At 41.3% G+C, this 21,266-nt stretch overlaps 2 protein-coding genes across 2 annotated transcripts in view; one reads left to right on the top strand and one right to left on the bottom strand.

The window, feature by feature from the left end:
- Window positions 1-10,833, top strand: part of FBXO28 (F-box protein 28) — a 35,038-nt gene extending 24,205 nt beyond the window's left edge. The window contains exon 5 of the mRNA XM_090048042.1: window positions 994-10,833. Coding sequence (XP_089904168.1) covers window positions 994-1,388 — 395 coding nt within the window. The 3' untranslated portion in view covers window positions 1,389-10,833. The remainder of the gene's footprint in view (window positions 1-993) is intronic.
- On the bottom strand, window positions 9,024-20,472 carry LOC149873610 (uncharacterized). The gene is made up of 3 exons (XM_090036339.1): window positions 15,328-20,472; window positions 12,484-14,837; window positions 9,024-9,203 (listed from the first exon to the last, which is right to left on the bottom strand). The coding sequence occupies exons 2-3, from the start codon at window positions 13,234-13,236 to the stop codon at window positions 9,024-9,026; spliced, it is 933 nt and encodes a 310-aa protein (XP_089892465.1). The 5' UTR covers window positions 13,237-14,837; window positions 15,328-20,472.
- Between the last annotated feature and the right edge of the window lie 794 nt (window positions 20,473-21,266).

Below are 21,266 nucleotides of genomic sequence, written 5' to 3'. Positions count from 1 at the left end.
GATGGGGCCACATGAAAGGGAGCACTTACTGCCAATCAGTGGTAGAGGGAGGAGGGTGTGGGCACCATCTTGGCTGCTCCCCTTCATGATGCTCCCTGCAGGCTGTGAGGCTGAGTCACGCTCCCACTGGGGAGTCAGCATTTTATTTTTAGCAAATTGTTTTTCCCAGCGATCGCATGCAAAATTGTGGAAACTGATGCTTTTTGTGGCATTCATGGAAACTGATGTTTTTCATGGTTTTTGCAAAAATCACAAAATTGCAATTTGAGTAGATCCTGTATATAAGGTGGAAAGTCAAATGGCAGAGCTATTAGTCTAACTGAAGATAACTTGTGCAATCTCACTGAGACCAGGATTGTTTGTGGGATCTGAAGGAATAATGCATTGTACGTGCAAAGCAGCAACTACTGAATATTCATGAGGCTTTTTTCTTAACCATTGCTTAAACTCCAATATGATATCAAGAGAACAAATGCAAATAAATTCGGTATTCACCTGTCACTCTAGGACTCGGTAAATACTTTTCCCATGCGATTCATAATTCTCCAGTAGGAGAACTATTTTTGCCTCCAGCAATCTAGTCACAGTAACATTTTATTTTTCTTCTTGACTTTGTGCATACCCTTTATCTTTTAACTTGGTGGTTTGTTTATTGCTTAAATCTTCTTGATGACACAATATAATGCTTTTATATTCAGAAGTGGAATACAATTTATGCTTTGAATTCCTAAAAAACCTAAAATAGTGGGCTTAATTGTACCCTGACTCATTCTCTGAGCAATTCTCTTGACTATTACCAAGTAATTGTAACCCTTACATACTTGGAGTATTTTTCAGACATCTGATTGTTCAGATTCTGGATTTGGCAATGGGGTGGAATAAAATGTGAATTTGGGCATGATTTGGTACACTTGGGGGCTTTTCACTCTGCCCCTAAATCTTGTTTTAATAATAAAATCACTTCCTTTTCCCGCCCCCTTCTCTCTTATCAAGTTCCAGGTCCGTCTGCTGCATTGACAACAATGCAGCTGTTCTCCAAGCAAAACCCTTCAAGGCAGGAAGTCACCAAACTCCAGCAGCAAGTCAAAACAAATGGTGCAGGTGTGACTATGCTAAGGCGGGAAATTTCAGAGCTTCGCACCAAAGTGCAAGAACAGCAGAAACAGCTTCAGGACCAAGACCAGAAACTGCTAGAGCAAACCCAAATCATAGGTGAACAGAACGCCCGCTTGGCTGAGCTTGAACGTAAACTCCGAGAAGTAATGGAAAGTGCAGTAGGAAATTCCTCAGGTTCTGGCTCAAATGAGGAGTCTCCTAGAAAACGGAGGAAGGCAGTTGAATCCATAGACTCTCCTAGGAAATCTAAACGCCTTCGAAACAGAAAATAATTTTGGAGTAAATGACACCTCCAGAAGAATACACTTTTCTAGTAACCCAAGCAGTTTGGCTTGCCTGGATACTGTGATTAGCAGCATGGTGTCATTTAGGCTGCTGGCTCTCCAAAATTCCACTTAGACTTGAAAAGTAAACTTCTCACTCTTGAGACATTTATTTCCCCTTCTCCCCTCCGCTTCTGTCTGAGTGGGCCTAACGCACAGGATCTTTATAATTTGCAATAGATACGTACTAACCAGACCTGCTCTATCATGTTTTGAGGAGTTAACCTTTTTTTTCTTCTGTGCGGATGTGTTAAAGTGAACTTTTTTGTGTTTATGCATATATTCACATAAAAAATCTTAAATAAACCCAGTCTTGACTGATTAGAAAGTTAAACTTACAAACAGATGTCCTTTTCACTTGAAAAAGACCCACTTTTTAAATCTTGTTTTAAAACAAGTTGACTCTTTTGTTACAAGTGACCTTGTCTGGAATGTCTGAAAAGTAGTTAATACTTTGGGGATCTATGTAATAAGTAAAATAACTTCTTATGCTACAGTATTGGCTATATATTTTTGTAAACTATGAGCAAGGGACTTCTATCCAGTCTACACCTGCACACCCCCTAGTTCAAAGTATCTGGAGCCATATTCTACATTTGCATGAATAGATGCATGCATTGCTTAATCAGCTCGCTAAAAGCACTTGCCTGGAGTTGCTCTTAAATTAAGTCTCTGTACTTTCCCAGAGTTAGAGAGCAATTTTAATTCTTCAGCCATAACTTTGCATCTGCTTTCAGTACAGCTGCTTTCTTACAGTGGAGGGGTTCTTGTGAGACCAGTTGCAGAAAAGGAAGTATTTAAGCCAGGCTATTTGCTGCTTCCACTGCCTGTAAACTGCAGATATGGTCAGCTAGAGGTTGAAAATTCAGAGGCTGTTTCTGTCTGTTATTCCTTTGGCTCATAGACCAAAAGCTGATGAGTATTGGACAAAATTATCTGTCCCCACAATAAGCAGGCTTAGTGGAACACTGAACGAAACACTGTATTACAAGAAATCTTAAAGAATTTCATGTGTGGAAAAGTGATCTCTGTAATATTAATAACTATACTCTTAACTTTCCTTATTCTGAAAGGTAAATCACTTCAGACAAAGCTTTAATTTCTTTTGCACTTCTGTTTTGAGCTTGTAACTGGAAAAGCATGTCTTGCACTGTTCAGTCTTTGATTGGTCACTTTAACAACCTCAGTTGTTGTGTACAGTGATTTTTTTTTTTATTTTATTTTTTTAATTCTTCTTCCCCACCCCCCAGTTGTATATTTTTGGAACTTTATACAAGTATCGCTGTCCTTGTTTTTGTTTTAATGTACTAAACTATGTAGTTTTATCATTTGACTGTTATGTTTTCTTTTAATCAACTGTTGCCTTGGGTTTAGGTGGAATTAAATGCTGTGTGTGGCACAGAAAAATGCCACGTTCTGGTGGTGGTTTGAGGTTTTGACAACTACTACCATGGCTAAAAGTGTAGGTTCAGCACTCCTATATTTTCTGTGTCTGTTCACACAAAATTATTATGTTTAAATTAACTAAACAGGAATTTGAAGTTGTCCTGTAAATTCTTTTCTGATAGCTAATATGCTTCTTTAAACTTGATTATCCTAGGTTTTATTTCTAAAACGCACTGCTTTGTGTCAGATATAATTTCCCATGAAACATGCCATTACAAATTAATGTCTAATTTTTGGCAGAGCATTTAATTTTTAAATAAACTTGTTTTGCTAGTTTAAAGAAAATTTAAAATGGGTTGTTTCATTAAAGAAAACATTAAATTGACCTCTACCCATTGATGATATACAGTTTAAAAATGGCCAAGGCTTTTTGTTATTGATCTGTAGAACCTGAGCTGTAATGCTATTACATGACAAAGGCCTGTTGGAGATACTACATAGCAGTTTTCAACTAAACACTTGAATGTTTCCCTCATGTCTAGAAAGGACTTTTCTTGTAAAAGTCCGTGTGATTATCATTTAACAGGTGTAACTATTGTATCAATACTTGGTACATATGATTTTAGTTCATTTAATGGGCTTATTCCTTTAACAGGTATTTGTTTTGAAAGGATTTAAGCATAAATAAAAAACCTGTAACGTGCATTTTTTAAAGGTTTGTTCATGCATATGAGTTTATCTCTAGCTTCTTTTATCTTTTACTTTTTCCTATTGAATCCACATAGCCCAACACTCTTGTTTAAAAAAAACAAACTAATTTTTGTTAATATTATATTAGCTAAAACCAGGAGGAGTCATGAATTGAAATCCCCTTGAGTGTGTGCCTGTGCTTTGGGACATAAAACCTTGTTAAGTAAACATATATGGATAAAATCCAACTGGATAGTCTTGCACTATGCAGCTTGATGCCATATTTATTTTTCCTCCATTATTTTATCAATCATTACTTAAATGTAGGTGAAAACTCTCAAATCATATCTGATCAGGAACTGACACATGTAGACACTATATAAAGGCATAACTAGTTCTTGTAAAAGTGATAGTCTCCTCTAATCTATTGTTCCTTGTATTGACATTAATGTCAATGGGGAGGATTCTTACACCTTGTCTATACTGTTTTGTTGGCATAGATATACTAGAGAAACATTAGTGTAGATCAAGTTGTATTGGCAAACAGCATTTCTGTTAAAAATCTAAGCAAAATTAAAAAGTAACTGCCTTCTTGTAAATTAATATTTTAAACTAGTATCCTATTAGAAGCTCAGCTTTCAACATGCACAATCCTCTAACCTTCCCCCCAAAATACATTCTTATTAGAACTTTCCATCTTATTGTTACAAAATTGCATTTTATTCCTGAAAAAAAAAATTCTCTGAAAGTCTGGTAAGTATCAGGAGGAATTCTGAAGGCATATTGCATCACAGGTGCCTCATTCACGTTTTTCAGTGTTCCTAACTTTCTTGGATCAGATACCCAAAATGGCCTAGCATGAATACCTCGTGTGTGTAGTGTGGCTGTTCCAGCCACTTTTTAGTATAGTGAGAAAAAGAGGAAGAGGATTTTGCAGTTGTTTCCAAACTTTTACAGAAAGCAATTTGATACTAAGACATGAAAAGAAAAGATTAACTAGGGCTTCATTAAAATGGAGCTGTAAAAGAATCATTGGAAGATGGAAGGAGGAAGCTTCAAAGGGCTAAGGAAGAACAGCAAGTGTGATGGGCCAAATGTTACTGGAGTGAGACTCAAATAGACATTGGGAAACCTAAAATAGTAAAAGTAATACTTTCAAAAGGCTAATGAACTCTATGCAGGAGGTCTGGATTACATCAAACAAAGATTTGCATTCACATGGCATAACTCCATATAACACAGTAACTCGTAGTTTTACTTCTGTTGAAATCAGCAGGAAATTAATCTGACATAGCAAATTACCTTGTCACCTTCACATGATTAGAACTGTGCTGCAATCTACTACTGGCAGTCCTGCAGCTTTCTTCCCCTTATGCTTTACACCTTGCTTGGATCAACTGATTCACCTGTTGTGCCTTCTCTTGCTCAAGGAACACCATAACAGGATGTTAATTTTCTGTTTAAGTACTGGCACAATCAGATTCAACATTCTACTTGTGCTTATGTGCTTCAGGAGTTTATAAATCCAGGTGGGTTTTTGGTATTCCATCTCTGTACTTTCAACTTGAATAGTGCTGAGGTCCTGAACCTCCTTACTGCTGGAGAGAGGCAAGAGTTTGGGAAGTCCTAGGATCCAGACACTGAAAGCTGTATATTTTGAGGAAATCCCTAACAGGCTGGCCAAGTGGAATTGTAACCAAGACACAAAATACAGCTACCTGAAAGCAAAGGATGTGAAGCTGCTTAGAAGCTAAGAAAACAAGCCAGACCACTGGGAGCAATCAAGCCATGCATCTGTTTTGACAAATTGGACAGAATCTTGGTAGAGAATACTAGCATCAACTTGCACATCATTTCAGCTACAATCAAAGAACAAAAAAATGCCAGGGACTGGAAGATGCGTCATATCTAGAACAGAAGCCCTTTAATGCACAGCAGCCTGTAACGATAGATCTGGATACCAGACATGTTGCTAGCCAATCTCCTGCCACTGGCATGGCAGCCAAGAAGACTGGTAACTTTCACTAAGGTTGCCTGGTGATGAACACCTCGTATATGTGTTTTATTTCTAGAGCTGGATACCATCATCTTTGGCAGATGTAGCTAGTACCTTTTCTTGGTTACAAGCTCCCTTTGTGTTTCAAAGAATGACTGCAGCAATTGGACTGTAGTAGCCAGCATATCAGCTATAACCCTTCCCCTCTTCTGTGGACTGCTACTCATCTCAGTGCATAGCCACCCACCCACTATAGGGTTTATCCGTAAACTCTGCCAAATTCAAAAAAAGAATGCCTTATCATAGCAATGTGTTAGGAGCAGAAAGTTATGAAGTATCTGGTGTATTCAGATCAAACAAATTCAGTTCATCAGTGCAATGTTTGGTTATTACAAATTTTAGCAAGGTGTTTCTCAGTTTAAAAAAAAAAAGGCAATAAGCAAGCTCCAGGTATAACATACATTATACAGCTTCAATGGTGTAAACTCACATTTATGCCTAAAACTCATTCCAGATTAGAATAAAGAGCGCTGAGCAGGTCTGCAAGGGATATAGTATATCTTAGTAGGGCTCTAACACTGCAAATTTGGGGTGGTCTTCTCCCCTGTTCTCAAATAGTTGTCTTTGCTATTTATCAGGCAGAACATTGGGAGGTACCATAATGTTGAATTATACCAATGCATATATTGCTTGGTCCTCTTTAGCCTTTAAATAGGTAGTTTCCTTGCTGTTGAGACACAGATCAGTGATATAACCTGATGTTGGGACTACCTGCAAAGGTTCAAAGTCAATCCATAGTCTGGTCTCATCAGCATTTGTCCATTCAACACCCTGAAAATGCTGTGCATTAGTAACCTCAGGCAGGGGTCATGGCCCTATATTGACCTCCTGCTAGTGTATAAATGTAGCAGGACAGCAGTGTAATGTACCCTGTTCAGCAAACAGCTATCTTCCAGTTACAGATGACAATTGCTTTGAGCTAAGAGTTGTCTTCATTATGGTTTCAAATCACATGGGGAAAACGGTGAAGGACTTGCTTTCTCCAGAGTTTCTCAAGACTTAGAAAAGGTTCTAGGGATGGCTTCTCAGAACTGCAGAGTGAATGATCATTCTTTGCTGCCAAGGAAACAATAATAACTTACTTTTCTCATTTTACAGAGTCCACATTGTGAGGGTCAAGACACTTCATGACGTTGCCACTAAGGTCTGGTAAATGAACAAGTGAAGAAAAATAACAAAGAAGAAATATTTGAACTCATGGAAGACTACAACAGTGAAGAACAGGTGGCTCAGGCATTGGGGGAAGTTCTCATAAATGAGAAGCAAAACGATCAAAGTAAAGAAGGGCTTCTCTGGAGCCCATATACATTTATGGAACTAGTGGAAAACGTCATCTTGACACCCAAATGAGCTGTAGAAACACACAAGAAGGTGGAAATACAGCTGATAAAGCCAATGACCAGATAAATGTTGCCAGAGCATGTATTTCATTAAAGTTGCTGTTGGGTTGTTTGGTATTTGGCCTCAACCTCTTCCCCTTTTAGCAAACCACTGGAGCAACATCAGTTTCAAGATCTGTCAGTCCTGGTTCCAGAAAACTTCAGCAAAAACTGGGACCATGGCATTTGGGTAATAGGTTTCTAAAACTTAGCATTTAGGAAAAGAAGTATCACCAGCTTGGAAAAAGTACGAAGAAGAACAATCAAAATTATCAGGGATATAGAGCAGTTGCCATATCAGGAGAAACTAAAAAGGCTAGGACTCTTCAGTTTAGAAAGGAGAAGGCTGGATAAAGTGAACAGGGAAATGTTAATCACCTGGTCCCAGAATACTAGAACTATACGGCAGCCACTGAAATTTGTAGGAGACAACAGGTTTAACACTAACAAGAGAAAGTACTCTTTTATTCAAAGTGTAATTAACTTGTAGAGTTCATTGCCACAGGAGGTGGTAGTGGCAGAGACCACAGGTTCAAAATGGACTAAAGTTCATGGATGACAGATTTATCAATAGGTGTTAAACAGAACCACTGGAGATGTTTTCTTTGGCAGCTCTCAGCCAATAATGGTGGGTGCCAGAGAGAGTCATGAGCAGGAGATAAATCGCTTCAGATATATTTGGTTCAGTGCTCTCTCCCTCTAAAGCATGTACTCCTGGCAGAGACAGGATACTGGACTAGATAGATCAGTGGTCTGACCCAGATGACACCTCTTATGTTCTTAAGTGCTGGCTGGCCTGGAGGTTACAGCACTTTTCTGGAAAGCAAAAAATACTGGGTGATTGGCGCCTTGAACCTAGGTCTCATGGTTCCTGGGTAAGCTCCCTCACTACTAAGTGTCTTTACTTGTGGAAGATCTATAAACACGGTGATTCTATTTTAAGTACCAAAAACGGCAGTTGTGTGGCCACATAGGCATGAAAAGCAGAGTGAAATGTAGCTCTAAATGTCTAGCTACATTGGAAAACAATCTTAGAGTCAGGGATGAGGAATGTCACTCATTTTGCTTTTAGCTAATAGAGAATTTAACTCTAAAGTACAAAGTAAACAAGGGCAAATGACTATGGTCCCTTTATTCATGGGGAGCAGTCACCTGGAATGCTAGTATTTGCTTCGAGCTCCCTTGCCATAATGTCTTTTCTACAGGCACATCATCTAGTAATCTACTAATTAGCTCTCCATTTTTATCTTATAACCAAGTAAAAGTTTGTAATAATGAATTATGAACCAGGGTGCAAAGATCAAATGTCATGCATAAGTCATTTATGCTCAGGTTATCTGCTTGTGTTGGCTGTGAATACAATGTATTGTGTTTATCTTGAGAAATTATATTTTCCAAAGAATAAGGCAAAGAATGACACACCTTTGGTCTGTAAATTGATAAGAAATGTACTGGTATGCTAAAAAACAATGGGATGAACAAGGATAAAGTCCAAATTTTAGAGGCAGCCTATTAAGGAGGACTATACTGTCAAAAGCACATACTGGTGTGTGCTAACTGTCCTTTTAACATTTTTTGTCTTACAGAATGTCTACTCAGTAAATCCATTTGGCACTATGCCTACTCTCAACTGTATAAATAAAATGTACTTGCATTATTCTCTTAGTATTTCTAGCCTGTCTGTGTTGCCTACATGAGCATTTGTTTATAGCATAACAGCAGATTTGGGTGGGGAGTGGGGAATAATTTCAATACTTGTGTTAGTTTCATTTTCAGTCCAGTACAAAGGAAAAACAAAAATGTTTTAATAGATACTGTCTGAAAAGTTCCCTCCTACACATAGTTTATAAAATTAATATATATTTTTTTCATTTAGCATCACAAATGTACAGAGTGCTCTACATAACACTTAAGAGGCCAACTAAGAATATGCAGAAACCAGTCTTTTTCAATAGAATCGCTGTCTTGAAAAACAAATTCTACAAGTCCTTTTTAGTTTTAGGCCAAATTTATAAACTTGAGCATGAGTTCTTGAATTCATAATAGGAAACTCAAACTAAAGTGACCTGGCTTTCAGTCTTTTCCTATTTTATAGAGGGAGAAACAGAGGCTGAGGGTTAACTTCAAGTCAGTGGCAGTGTTAGAAACAGAGTCTGTCCCCGACTGCCAGATTTGTGCTTTAACTCCTAGATCAAATAGGCTGAAAATGTCCTCAAAAGGAAGGACTGCTGATAACAACTCCAGCTGATTTTTCTAAGACGCAAGCAAAAGCTCACTGTTATATGTACAACACCAACAGACAAGTATTTCAAAAATTTCACTCAAGTAAGTTACAATAATATGCATGTTTGCTATAAAAACAAGATGACATACTTTTTAAAATCCCAAGCAAACAACATCAATGTGTGGAACGTGATGGGAAAAACCTGCCCTTCATGTAAGGGTTCATAGAGACATTCCACTGGTGGTGGATGCACATCCAGTGCCCTTGAGGCAGATTTACCCTTCAAGTCCTCATGTTTGTAACTGATGGTTATAAGGACAGTGCTGCCCCCAATATGCCCCAGTTCTTTCTCACTGCTTAGGCTAGGTGTGGTCAACCTGTTGCATGAGTGCCACAAGTGGCATGGGCACAGGCAGCCTCAATATGTGGCACATGGCAGATCAGGGAGGGGGCAAGGTAGCACAGCAACAGATAGGGCAGAAAGCAGAGTAGGAGACAGCAAAGAGTAAGGAACAGAAAGCAGAGCAGTCAATCAGGTGGAGGAAGAGGATCAGAGTGGCATTTGGGGAGACTGCAACCCTGATTTGTGGCATGCATGGCAAAAAAAAAAAAGTTTGCCCTGCTCAACTTAGGTACAAGTCAGAACACCTCAGCTTTCTAAGCTGCTAATGCTTATTAGCTGTAAATATTGCCAACATGTCAGGAGGCAGGCAGACAAGTCCCCAGCTGCCTGCGTGGGACTGGCTGCTGGCTGTCTCAGTGGCTTCGGCTGCATCTTATTAAAGTGCTCTTCCTTAATCTGCTCTACCCATGCAGAAGGAGAATTTATTCTTCTCATCAGCATCTGACCAGATTAGGGATTGCTGCCCTAGCTATCACCTGCCTATTAAATCTCTGAAGGGGACTCCAAGGCAGGGACAAAAAGATAAACAATAGGGAGAGGCATGTGACTTGGCACCCCCTTCCTAAGTCCATTAAACAGCTTATTAACAAATCACAACCTGAACTCTACTGATCTTTTCTAGGCCATCAGCATAAAGAGAATGCCAGCCTCTTCTAACTACTCTCTGGAATCTAAAGCCTCAACCTAATCAATGCGCTCATGTTTTTGCTCAACTTTAGGCAGCTAAGTACTACATATTCATCTAAATATTAAAGCATAAGTACCGTATCACAGAATGTCACATGAAATGTAGGTACCATATTTACTCAAATCCAAGACAATCCTGAATTTTAGACAACCCCCCAATTATTAGATCCTAGGCATGGTAAAGTATACATTTGGTTAATTTGCCATGGCTAAAATCTAGTTATTAGAGGGTTATCTTAAATTCATATCCCCGCTCCCCACACTGATGAAAGCAGCAGCTGGGGGAAAGTCAGCTTGCCCCACATCCTTTGCCCTGCCCCCTTGTTTCATAGATTTCATAGATTTCATAGACATCAGGGCTGGAAGGGACCTCAGGAGATCATAGAGTCCAGCCCCCTGCCCAAAGGGCAGGAAGTCAGCTGGGGTCATAGGATCCCAGCAAGATAAACATCCAATTTACTCTTGAAGGTGTTCAATGTAGGTGCTTGAACCACCTCCGCTGGCAGACTGTTCCAGACCTTGGGGGCTCGGACAGTAAAGAAATTCTTCCTTATGTCCAGCCTGAAACGGTCTTGCAGGAGTTTGTGACCGTTCGACCTCGTCATCCCTTGGGGCGCTCTGGTGAACAGACGTTCCCCCAGATCCTGGTGGTCACCCCTGATAAACTTATAGGTGGCCATCAGATCACCCCTGAGCCTGCGCTTTTCCAGGCTAAAGAGTCCCATGGCTCTCAGCCTGTCATCGTAAGATCTGTTTTCCTGACCTCTGATCACACGCGTGGCTCTTCTCTGGACTCTCTCAAGCTTCTCCACATCCATTTTGAATTGTGGAGCCCAAAACTGGATGCAGTACTCCAGCTGCGGCCTCACCAAGGCCAAGTACAAGGGGAGAATGACGTCCCGGGATTTGCTCGAGAAGCATCTATGGATGCAAGCCAGCGTTTTGGTCGCTTTATTAGCCGCAGCATCGCATTGCAGGCTCATGTTCATCTTGTGGTCAGTGATGACCCCCAAGTCTCTTTCTTCTGTAGTGCTATCCAACGTAGCACTGCCGAGCCTATAAGGATGCTGCAGGTTTTTCCTCCCAAGGTGGAAAACCTTGCATTTTTCGGTGTTAAACACCATCAGGTTCTCATCTGCCCATTTGCTGAGCTTGTCCAGGTCAGCCTGGATTATCCGCCTATCTTCTGGCGTGGATGCTTTGCCCCAAAGTTTGGTGTCATCGGCGAACTTGGCCAGCCCACTCCTGACTCCAATGTCCACATCATTAATGAAGATGTTGAACAGTATGGGTCCAAGGACAGAGCCTTGAGGGACCCCACTAGTCACAGGGCACCATGATGAGTGACTGCCATCAATTACAACCCTCTGGGTCTGACCACGGAGCCAATTTTCCAGCCAGCGGATCGTGGTGGAGCCAAGGCCACAACTGGCCAGTTTGGCCAAGAGGTGATCATGGGATACCAGATCAAAAGCTTTTCTGAAGTCAAGATATATGACATCAATCTCTTCTCCCTCGTCCAGGTGATAGGTCACCTGGTCATAGAAGGAAATGAGATTGGTCAAACAAGACCTACCCGCAACAAACCCGTGCTGGCTATCCCTTAGGACGTTAGCCTGGGCCAGTCCCTCAAAGATGGCCTCCTTAATAAACTTTTCTAAGATCTTCCCCAGGATAGAAGTCAGGCTAATGGGCCTGTAGTTAGCCGGATCCACTCTCCTCCCTTTCTTGAAGATTGGCACCACATTGGCCTTCTTCCAGTCTTCAGGCACTACACCAGAGCACCAGGAGTTTTCAAAGATCTGTGCCAGGGGCTGGGCTATGACACTCGCCAGCTCCTTGAGTACCCTGGGGTGCAGATTGTCAGGGCCGGCTGACTTGAAGGTATCCAGCTTCTCAAGATGTTCCTTCACGAGGTCAGCATTTATGGAGAGTAGGGGATCCCCATCACCCGGATCTCCCTGTCCCATAGCAGGCATGGGCGTCCCATGGGACTGATGAAAGACTGACGCAAAGTACCTATTTAATAGGTTGGCTTTTTCCTGGGCGTCAGTTGTCAGTTGCCCCATCTGGTTTAGCAGGGGTCCAATGTTGCCCTTGCTTTTCCCCTGGCTCCCCACATATCTGAAAAAGGACTTTTTGTTGTCCTTGATGCTTGAAGCTAGTTGGAGTTCAGTTGCAGCCTTGGCTTTCCTGGTTTGCTCCCTGCAGGACTGGACCAGTGCAGAATAATCCTCCTTGGAGGTGAATCCCGTCCTCCATCCTTTGTAGGCTTTCCTTTTTAGCCGCAGGAGGTCCGCTAGGTCCCTGGAGAGCCAGGAAGGCTGCTGTGCCTTCTTGCTGCCTTTCCTCCATGCCGGAATAGATTTAGCTTGTGCATTGAGGATCGCTTCCCTGAGAAGCAACCACTCTTCTTGAACTCCCATCTCCCTGGGGTCATGGTCCCTTAGGGCCTGACTGACAAGCCTCTTGAGCTTGTCAAAGTTGGCTTTTCTGAAGTCAAGGACTTCTGTGTTGCTGACTGACTTGCCAGCTTTACGGCGGATGGTGAAGGTGATCAGCTCGTGGTCGCTGTCACCCAGCTTCCCATCGATCACTAGGTCACCGATTAGGTCGTCCCCCGTAGCCAGTACCAGGTCAAGCAGTGCTTTGCCTCTCGTTGGCCCATAGACTTCTTGAGTCAGGTAGAGGTCATCCACGCACAAGAGAAAGCTTTGCGCCCACTCAGTTTTAGCTGAGTGATCTTCCCACGAGATGTCCGGGTAATTGAAGTCACCCATGACGACCAAGGTCCTGAAACAAGCGGCCTCAGTCAGTTCCCGGGCGAACTCCTGGTCAAACTCGGGACTTTGAGTGGGAGGTCTGTAGTAGACTCCCACCGTTGCGTCCCCTTTGCCGAATTCCCCATGAATTTTTACCCAGAGGGTCTCTAGCTGTTCATGCCGGTCGCCAACATCAGCTTGCAGGGACATGTAGCTTTCCTTCACATAGAGAGCTACACCCCCGTCCCTTTTGTCAACACGATCCCTCCTGTATAGGGTATAGCCCTCTATACCCGTGGTCCAGTCATGGGTGGAGTCCCACCAGGTCTCCGTTATCCCAATGATATCATATTTCTTTGCACTGAGCAGGAGGACGAGCTCGTCCTGCTTGTTGCCCAGGCTCCTGGCATTAGTGTACTGTCAGGCAAGTGTGCCCTTGGGGGCTCTTGCCTTGCCCACAGATTGTGCTAGGGCTGGGGCAGGGGTGAGCTCCCTTAAGTGCTCCCTTAAGTGCCTTGGTCCGCTGGCTTTGCAAGGGCCGTTCAGTGGGCCAGCAGGGGCAGTAGTCTCCCCATCCCCCAGCGGGCTTAGTTTAAAGCCCGGTGGAGCAGGTCAGCCAGCCTGGCTGAGAAGAGCCTCCTCCCCAGGGGAGAGAGGTGGAGGCCATCTCTTCCCACCAGCTCGCTGCCTCTCTCGCCAAAGAGCGGGCTGTGGTCATGGAAGCCAAAGCCTTCCCGATAACACCAGCGCCGCAGTCTTTGGTTCACCGCGTGGATCCTCCTCCCCCTCCTCAACCCATAGCCCGAGACTGGCATGTAAGTCCCCAGAATTTTAGCTGGAGAAAAAACAGGTGGAACAATATATAAGTAGCACATAGACAACCAAAGGTAAAATAAGATTTGATCCCATAAATCCCCAGTTGAGGCAGTGAATGAAAAATCTCACAAATGGTTAGCTGTTTTACACAAATCTTTCAGCAGCAAGTGTAGACTTGCACTTTAGATTCATAGATTGTTAGGGGCTGGAAGGGACCTTGCAGATTATCGGGTCTAGCCCCACCCTGCTCTAGGCAGGAAGACAACTGGGGTCAAGTGACCCCAGCGAGGTGACTATCCAGTCTCTTCTTGAAAACCTCCAGGGTAGGTGACTGCACCACCTCTGGAGGGAGTTTATTCCAGTCTGGACACCCTGACTGTGAAGGAGTTTTTCCTGGTATTAGGCCTGAAGCGGCCTTCTAGGAGCTTGCATCTATAAACTATCCATACTTTATAGACTACACAACATATCTCTGATTTACTTAAGTCTATATTAAGATACAAATCTACCCTACCTTCTGCCTGCCTCAGACTACCATGGCTAACTACCTCTTTCTTCACCAATCTTATCAAAGACTTGCTGGTAAAGCTGCTGTTTTCTTGAACCAGCTCTGTTATTGTGACAAACACCAGCCACTCCCTCTCCAACCTCTATGAAACTAGCTAGTTCAGGAATGTGCAAAAAAACAGAACTCCAAACCTGGTTCAAATGATTGGGTTGGGAAAAATTGCTGTTTTTTAAAAAGTTTTTAGGTAAAGATTGCGAAAACACTCAAAAACTTCTACAAATGCAACTATCTCAGTTGGCATAAGGTATCAGATTTTGTAAATAAATTGCCACAAACATTTAGAGAGGAATTTAAGTCTTTCATTCCTGAGAAGCAGTTGGTAACACTGCAGTATAAATATCAGTGACTATTAAACCATTTTCAATTACAACTGTAATATCAGACATATCTGTGTCAGTTTCAGTCTTCTTGAATTTCCCATGAAATCCTGAAAAGAATCAAGAATCTTCCTTTTATGAATTTTATAGTTCTAAAACTTTAAACTCATCATTCTTGAGCCTTATCAAGACCACTCAAGATACATGCTCTACAATTGAAAACAAAGTAATATAAACTACAAGCATTAGTTAGACAGACTCCATATTCTGATTACCACATATATCAAACATCAGATTAAATAGTCAGAAAGAATCAGTGCTGTCAAAAGAGAAGCACTCTGGCTTTGTTAGCTGCACCACCATGCCTGTTGCTTTCTTCAGTCAGGTGCTATAGGCCTATTTTCTTTCTTTTCCCTTCTCCATTTGGAGGCATCTTATCTATTTTTTGCAAGCCTGGAACACCACTCCAACAGATCAATGGGATCTTGATATCATGTAGACTAGGTATTGGAATCAATTCCAGACTCCCTCTACCACCAGCCTCGTGAGATCATTGGGTCCAGCCCCTCTGATTAATTCCCTTTCACAAGACACTGTTACCTCAGCAGGTTCATGCTTTGCTGTCTCTTGAAATTAAAGAAGTTCCTCCTCAATACAGTAGCAAGGACTTTTCATTTTCAGCTTTTTCCAATTCCTAAAAAGAAAGGAGAACAGTAAGCAAATCTGGACTCAAACAGACACAGCTTTTATTTACCAATTCAGATTCAGAATGGAGACCCAAATCTTAATAATCCTCTCATGTCCACAGGACTGGTAAGAAACTCTCAATCTCCAGGTTGAATGCGTCCATGTTTTGACATGTTCACAGAAAATAAAGAGAATTCCTAGAGGGATAGAATGCATCCATCACAAAGTAGAACTGCGTGTGTAGCGTCCACTGTCCATAGGCCCACAGGTTTTCATCAAATGCCTTGAAGTGGGTGCGTTGCCATTGTTATCGTTTACTTCCTGCCAGTGGTGGATTAAGATTTACTGGGGCCTCTTCCCCTCCTGGTGCTGCCACTACCAAGGGTGGGGTGGGCCTCCGTGCCCTGTGGGAAAGTCTGGGTGAAACTGGCTGGGCAGGGGGAGGGGTGGCACATGCTCCCTTCTCTCTACTCCCTGCCCACCCCTCACCCACCATGGCCCAAGTGGAGACAAGCAGGGTGAGGGCAGATGTGGGCTGCCGGTTGTGGGCTCAGTGCTCTCTATTCTGCTGCTGTGGCCCTGGGGACTCAGCGCCAGCTGTGCACCTCCTGTCCTCCTGGCAGCAGGAGGCACAACTCACCACACCCACTGCTTCTAGATGGGGAGGGAGGGGGCATGCGGCTGGCGTGGGGAGCCCTGAGCCCACAGTAAGCAGCCCACATCCGCCCCACATACAAATCCACAGCAGGGCACATCATGACTGCCAGTGACGGGGATTTTCCCCAAGTAACCCTGTTACACTCTGCACAGAAAGGCTGGCTTGCCTTTGAGAGTTGCTATGTGCGATTGATTTGTTTACTTCTGTTTTATTTTTTAATTGTTTGGGCTAACTCTGGATTCCTGGGATAAAAACCAAGAAGAACTTACTTCAATCTTGAATATTGTTCATCTATGTACTTAGGTAACAGTATTAGTTATAATTCATTACAGTTTTTTAGAATTAAATTATTTCACAATAACAATTAACTAATTTGGTTTTCATAATTAGCATTATTGAACTGACTGAAAGCTAAAGCCTCTCTTTTTCCTTTGCAATAAAAATTAATGGTTAAGATACTTGATCATTGTTTGACAATATTTGACCAGTCAATTGACCATATTTTTTCCCAGTCAAATAACTAACCCTATTCAAAATAGCTACGAAGGCAGTCCTCTGGAGTGAGCATATATTCCAAGGACAAATCTAAGCTGCTTTTAATATTTCTAGGTATATGTTATGTCTTGGACTAAGAAAGGGAACATTCAGGTAAGGAAAATATTTGTTAACAAGGTGTTTTTTCCCCCCTAACAATTGGGTTGACAGGGATCTATAACAATAGCTGAGTGACTGTTCTTTACCCTAGGCATTTCCAAGATAGTTGCGATCAGCACAGTTGTCTATACTATTACTGATGGAAATACCATTGACAAGACACTAAAGTACTTTCACTGAACTCCTGATGGCTGACTTCAACATGAGGTATATATTCTTTGCATTTGGGTCAGCTTTCTTTTTTCTTCCAAACAGCAAAGCAAGAAACTGAACTAAAGCACACTGTACCTTAAATGCTATACCATGGATGCCATGGAATAAAGTGAAGTTAGTTTGAAAACTGTAGATGTCTCCCACCTCTATTTGCTATTAATTTCAAGACAGGTACACACATTGCCTTGTTCATATTTCCTCAATAATATTAAGTTTCTCTTTATAATTTTGTATTTGTCCTGGTCTCCTGATTTTTGTATCTGCTTTAATGTCATAACAGACTATTTTCTTATCAAGGAAAATGCATACATCAAGTTATATGTATGTTTTTAATGACTCATTTCCTTCGAGTGAAATAACAGGAAAAGTAAGAAGCAAGGTTATAACAGTAACTGACCACACTGTTTGTTAAGTGGAAAACAATGAGAAGGATATGACAAGAATAAAGACCCTTAAAGGATAACATTATTATTATATAATTTAAATTCTCAATTTGGATATAATAGTGGTGGTTGTGCTGTGAAGATGTTACAAGATACAATATTGTATAACATCTGAAAGCATGTAATTCCAGTTCTCCTATTATATAAACATAGCCCTAATATTCATTTTCATTATGGTATATTGATTGCCAGATAATGCTGGAACAGAAGCAGAGGGAAGCAATAATGAGAATGATTTATTCACAAAATGAGATGTTACCTAACCTTTTATTATTTAAATGTTTTTGTTATTGAAAGTTAACTGTACAAAACTTATTCTACTAACCAAGTCAGAGGGGCTGTTTCTTTCCAAGGCTGTTACTGACATCACCATAATTTCCTCTTTCCATATTCAGAAAGAACTGCATCAGTTATCTGGCCTTAAATGGAATACCATTTTACAATAACAATGTCCAAAGTTTTTTCAATTTAATTTCCTTAGCCTGTTGGAGATCCTTCCAAACGTGAAAACATGTCAGCAACACCCTGGATCACTAAGAGTCTCTCTGACGTTGGGGGAGAGAATTACAGATTAGGCACAAATATTAGCATTCAGTGTAATGAAACTCAGGAGCTTTTACATAGTTACTACTCAGTAACACAAATGGTGAAGACCTCAGTCATGAAGAACTTTTAAATAACTAGGTTCCTCACTGCAATGTCCAATGATTTGTAACATGTATCAACAACAAGCCTTGTAAAAAATGCATTCAGCAAGCCTTTGTAGAAAATGCATTCAGCAGCAGTAAACTTTTCTGTGCATGAGACTTGGACATGTTATCAGAGTTTTTAAATAAATTTTAAAGTAGAAAGGATGGTATAATGTTTCTTGTAGCTATACAGGAAGGATGATGAAACAATCCCTTGGAGTGTGCCAAATGAAAGTCCTCTGTAACACTTCAGCTCCACAACATCATTTTGCAAAGATGTGTAGTGTGAGTAGCAACAAATAAGGTCTCTCTCTACACTTCTTGTATTCTGCAGATGTGGGATCTGCATTACTCCCAACAGGTCTTTAAAAAGGGAAATATAGTCATTAACCTGGGAATGGTTTCTGTTATACACATCTACTTGTATTTTAAATCTGGGACCTCTCATTCTCATAAGGACTGTGAGAAACAGTGTTACTACACCAGACTATAAGGAGAAATAGCAACTCTAATGTGGAGGCTGCACTGTACTGTGAAAAATAGATATATTTATACACATGTACAGAGTTGGAGTTCAATCCCTGTGAGTATGCGTATTCTTTGGGTTCTCTATCTAACAAGACTGTATTTAATTTTTAAAATGGAATTTTTATATTGAGAATTATCATTATCATTTGCATGTACATTAGGGCTAATACTTTTAGTCAAAAGTCTGCAGGGAAATAGCTAATAAAAAGTCTCAACTAGTTAGCATAATTGCCCAAACCAAGCCACTGATTATCTATAGCCATCTGCTCAGGCCAATGTAGTTTTTCTTAGCCTCTGGCAAATCAAATCACTAAGACCTCCAGGCTACAAATTCTTTCATCACTGTCTGAATATTTTGGTTCTATGACCATTTGTATTCAGCTTTAGTTTACATGATGCTTTGTAAGTTTATGGTATGGTTGCTGCAATGTGTCTACCCTAAATGTTTTTGGATAATAGCTCACTGTCCTACAATGCTAATGTAGGTCAATTTCTAGCTTTTATATTATTCAATATACTAATTCTTTTAGCCAGTTGACACCATATGGTGGTGAAAGTGCTTGTGGCCAGCCCAATGCTACTCCCTGAACTAGAGCAATGGGGGAAACTTTTAGGAAAAAGGAAGAGTAGCCAAGCAATTTTGTGTATTTTGGAGCCAGCTTCTTAGTTCATACAAAGTCTAACTCATTGTGAAGCAAAGTCATTAGCAAACAAACAAAAGACCTTGATAAAATCCAAACAGCTCCTAGGTGATACCACTAATTCCTCCCTTAAGACTGACTTCTGTCAGAGTGTCTACAAAACCAACCCAGTAGCAAGGCAGGGACAAGCTGGGACTAGTCCTCTTCTTCATCTTTACTTTTTCTACTTTCTTGCTTGATTCCACTTCCCTCCCATGCTCCACACCCTGAATAAAATGACACATCTCTGACACATTCTGACAGAATGGCTGTAATGCTCCAGATTAATTTTCTTGTATGTTATCTCCACATCTTGTTTTGTCCATTTAGGTCTGTGACTCACTACCACCAGGCTGCAACTTTGAAGGAGACTGCATAATATTAGCACTATTAGGTGTGCAAACACCTATACATGATTCACAAGACAAAGCCAGAGGGTTCAAATAGGAATCCAGAGTGTCAAAACCATACTGACCAGCTGGGGTCCTCTGGAGTTCTCTGTAACAGAAGAACTGCTCTGTCATGTTTTCTGTTGTCAAAAAATGACTGAAAGCTATGAGTTAGCATTTTCTAAGGGGTACCTTGAGCCTCAAAGAGTTAAGAAAGAGTGGTTTAGATCTACATTGTAAAACCTCCAAAGCAGGGATTGATTCTTTTCTATGTTGGTACGTTACCAAGCAGGGCTCTAATCCCAACTGGGGCCTTTGGGCTGTACTAATAATGAAATTATTTAATTGTTAATGCCATAATCTATATTTAATAATCATAATAAAGTCTTTTGACTGGCTCCTTCTGAATCTGGAGGGGTATTAAGAACTTTGCATAAATGGCAAGATATCATCTGGTGGTGATCTGCCATCATATAAATTAACCCTAGCAGCATGGTTTAAAATAGCTTCATTTTGAGTGGACTTGTAAACAACTCAAATCCCAACCATGTATGTATTCATCACTGCATGAAGCAATCCTTAATCTAAACTGCTGTCAGTAAACTTCTCCCCCAAACAAATCCTCACAAGCCATCACAAGAAAACAGACAGGACGATTGTAATATGAGCAATATTGTGTCCCACGCTCTCCAGGGCAAGTCCACACAAGCCTCGGAACAAGATTTTTGGGATGCCTGTGAGCACCTGCCAGCAATATAAACCTCTTTTTGATTCTGCAATAATGCCACAAGATTTCTATCTTCTATATTAATGCTTCTTAATATAAGACAGTGATTCTCAAGTAGGGCAATGTGGCACTCTGGGCACCTTAAGATCCTTTCCAGGGTGCTGTGGGGTGCCACACAATGTTAGCACTAAAGCGTGCAAAAATGAATTGCAAGATAAACCCAGGGATTTCAGACAGGAATCCAGAGTGTTCAAACCATTCTTACCTGTTGTGGGCTTTTTCAGTTCGTAATAACAGATGAATTGCTCTAGGATTTTTCTGTAGTCAAAAAATGTGTGAAAACTAAGATGGTGTTACCTGAGGGAGTCTTGAGTCTGAGGCGGGGAGCCCTGAATCGTAGGGGAGCCTGGAGTCTGAGAGGAGCCTTTAGTCTGGGGTGGGGAGCCTTGAGTCTAAGAAGAGGAGCCTTGAATTGGGGGGGAGCCTTGACTGGGCACCAGGGAGCCTTGATTGGAGGGAAGCATTAAATCTAAGGAGGGGAGCCTTGGGTCTGAGGTGGGAAGCCTTGAGTTTGAGGGGAGTCTTGACTCTGAGGCAGGGCGCCGTAACTGGAGGAAAGCCTTGACTATAAGGAGTGGAGCCTTGGGTCTGACAGGTAGGGTTGCCAACTCTGAAACTATTCTGGGAGTTTTTCTGGAAGGTCAGCATGCCTACAACACACAACACAAACATGCCCATGTGCTTGTGTATATCAGGTATGGATTTCGGTGTGTAGACTTTAAATGAGGAAGGAAAATGCACCTTATATTTAAACAAACTACTGGACTACTGTACAAAGCAAATTTAACAGTTAACATTTATATGAATGAAG

Source organism: Crocodylus siamensis, chromosome 1 (genome assembly GCF_052110815.1).
Source record: "Crocodylus siamensis isolate JL-2025a chromosome 1, ASM5211081v1, whole genome shotgun sequence".
NCBI lineage: Eukaryota > Metazoa > Chordata > Crocodylia > Crocodylidae > Crocodylus > Crocodylus siamensis.
The sequence above is the reverse complement of the archived record's forward strand: the minus strand, read 5'-3'. Positions and strand labels throughout refer to the sequence as shown.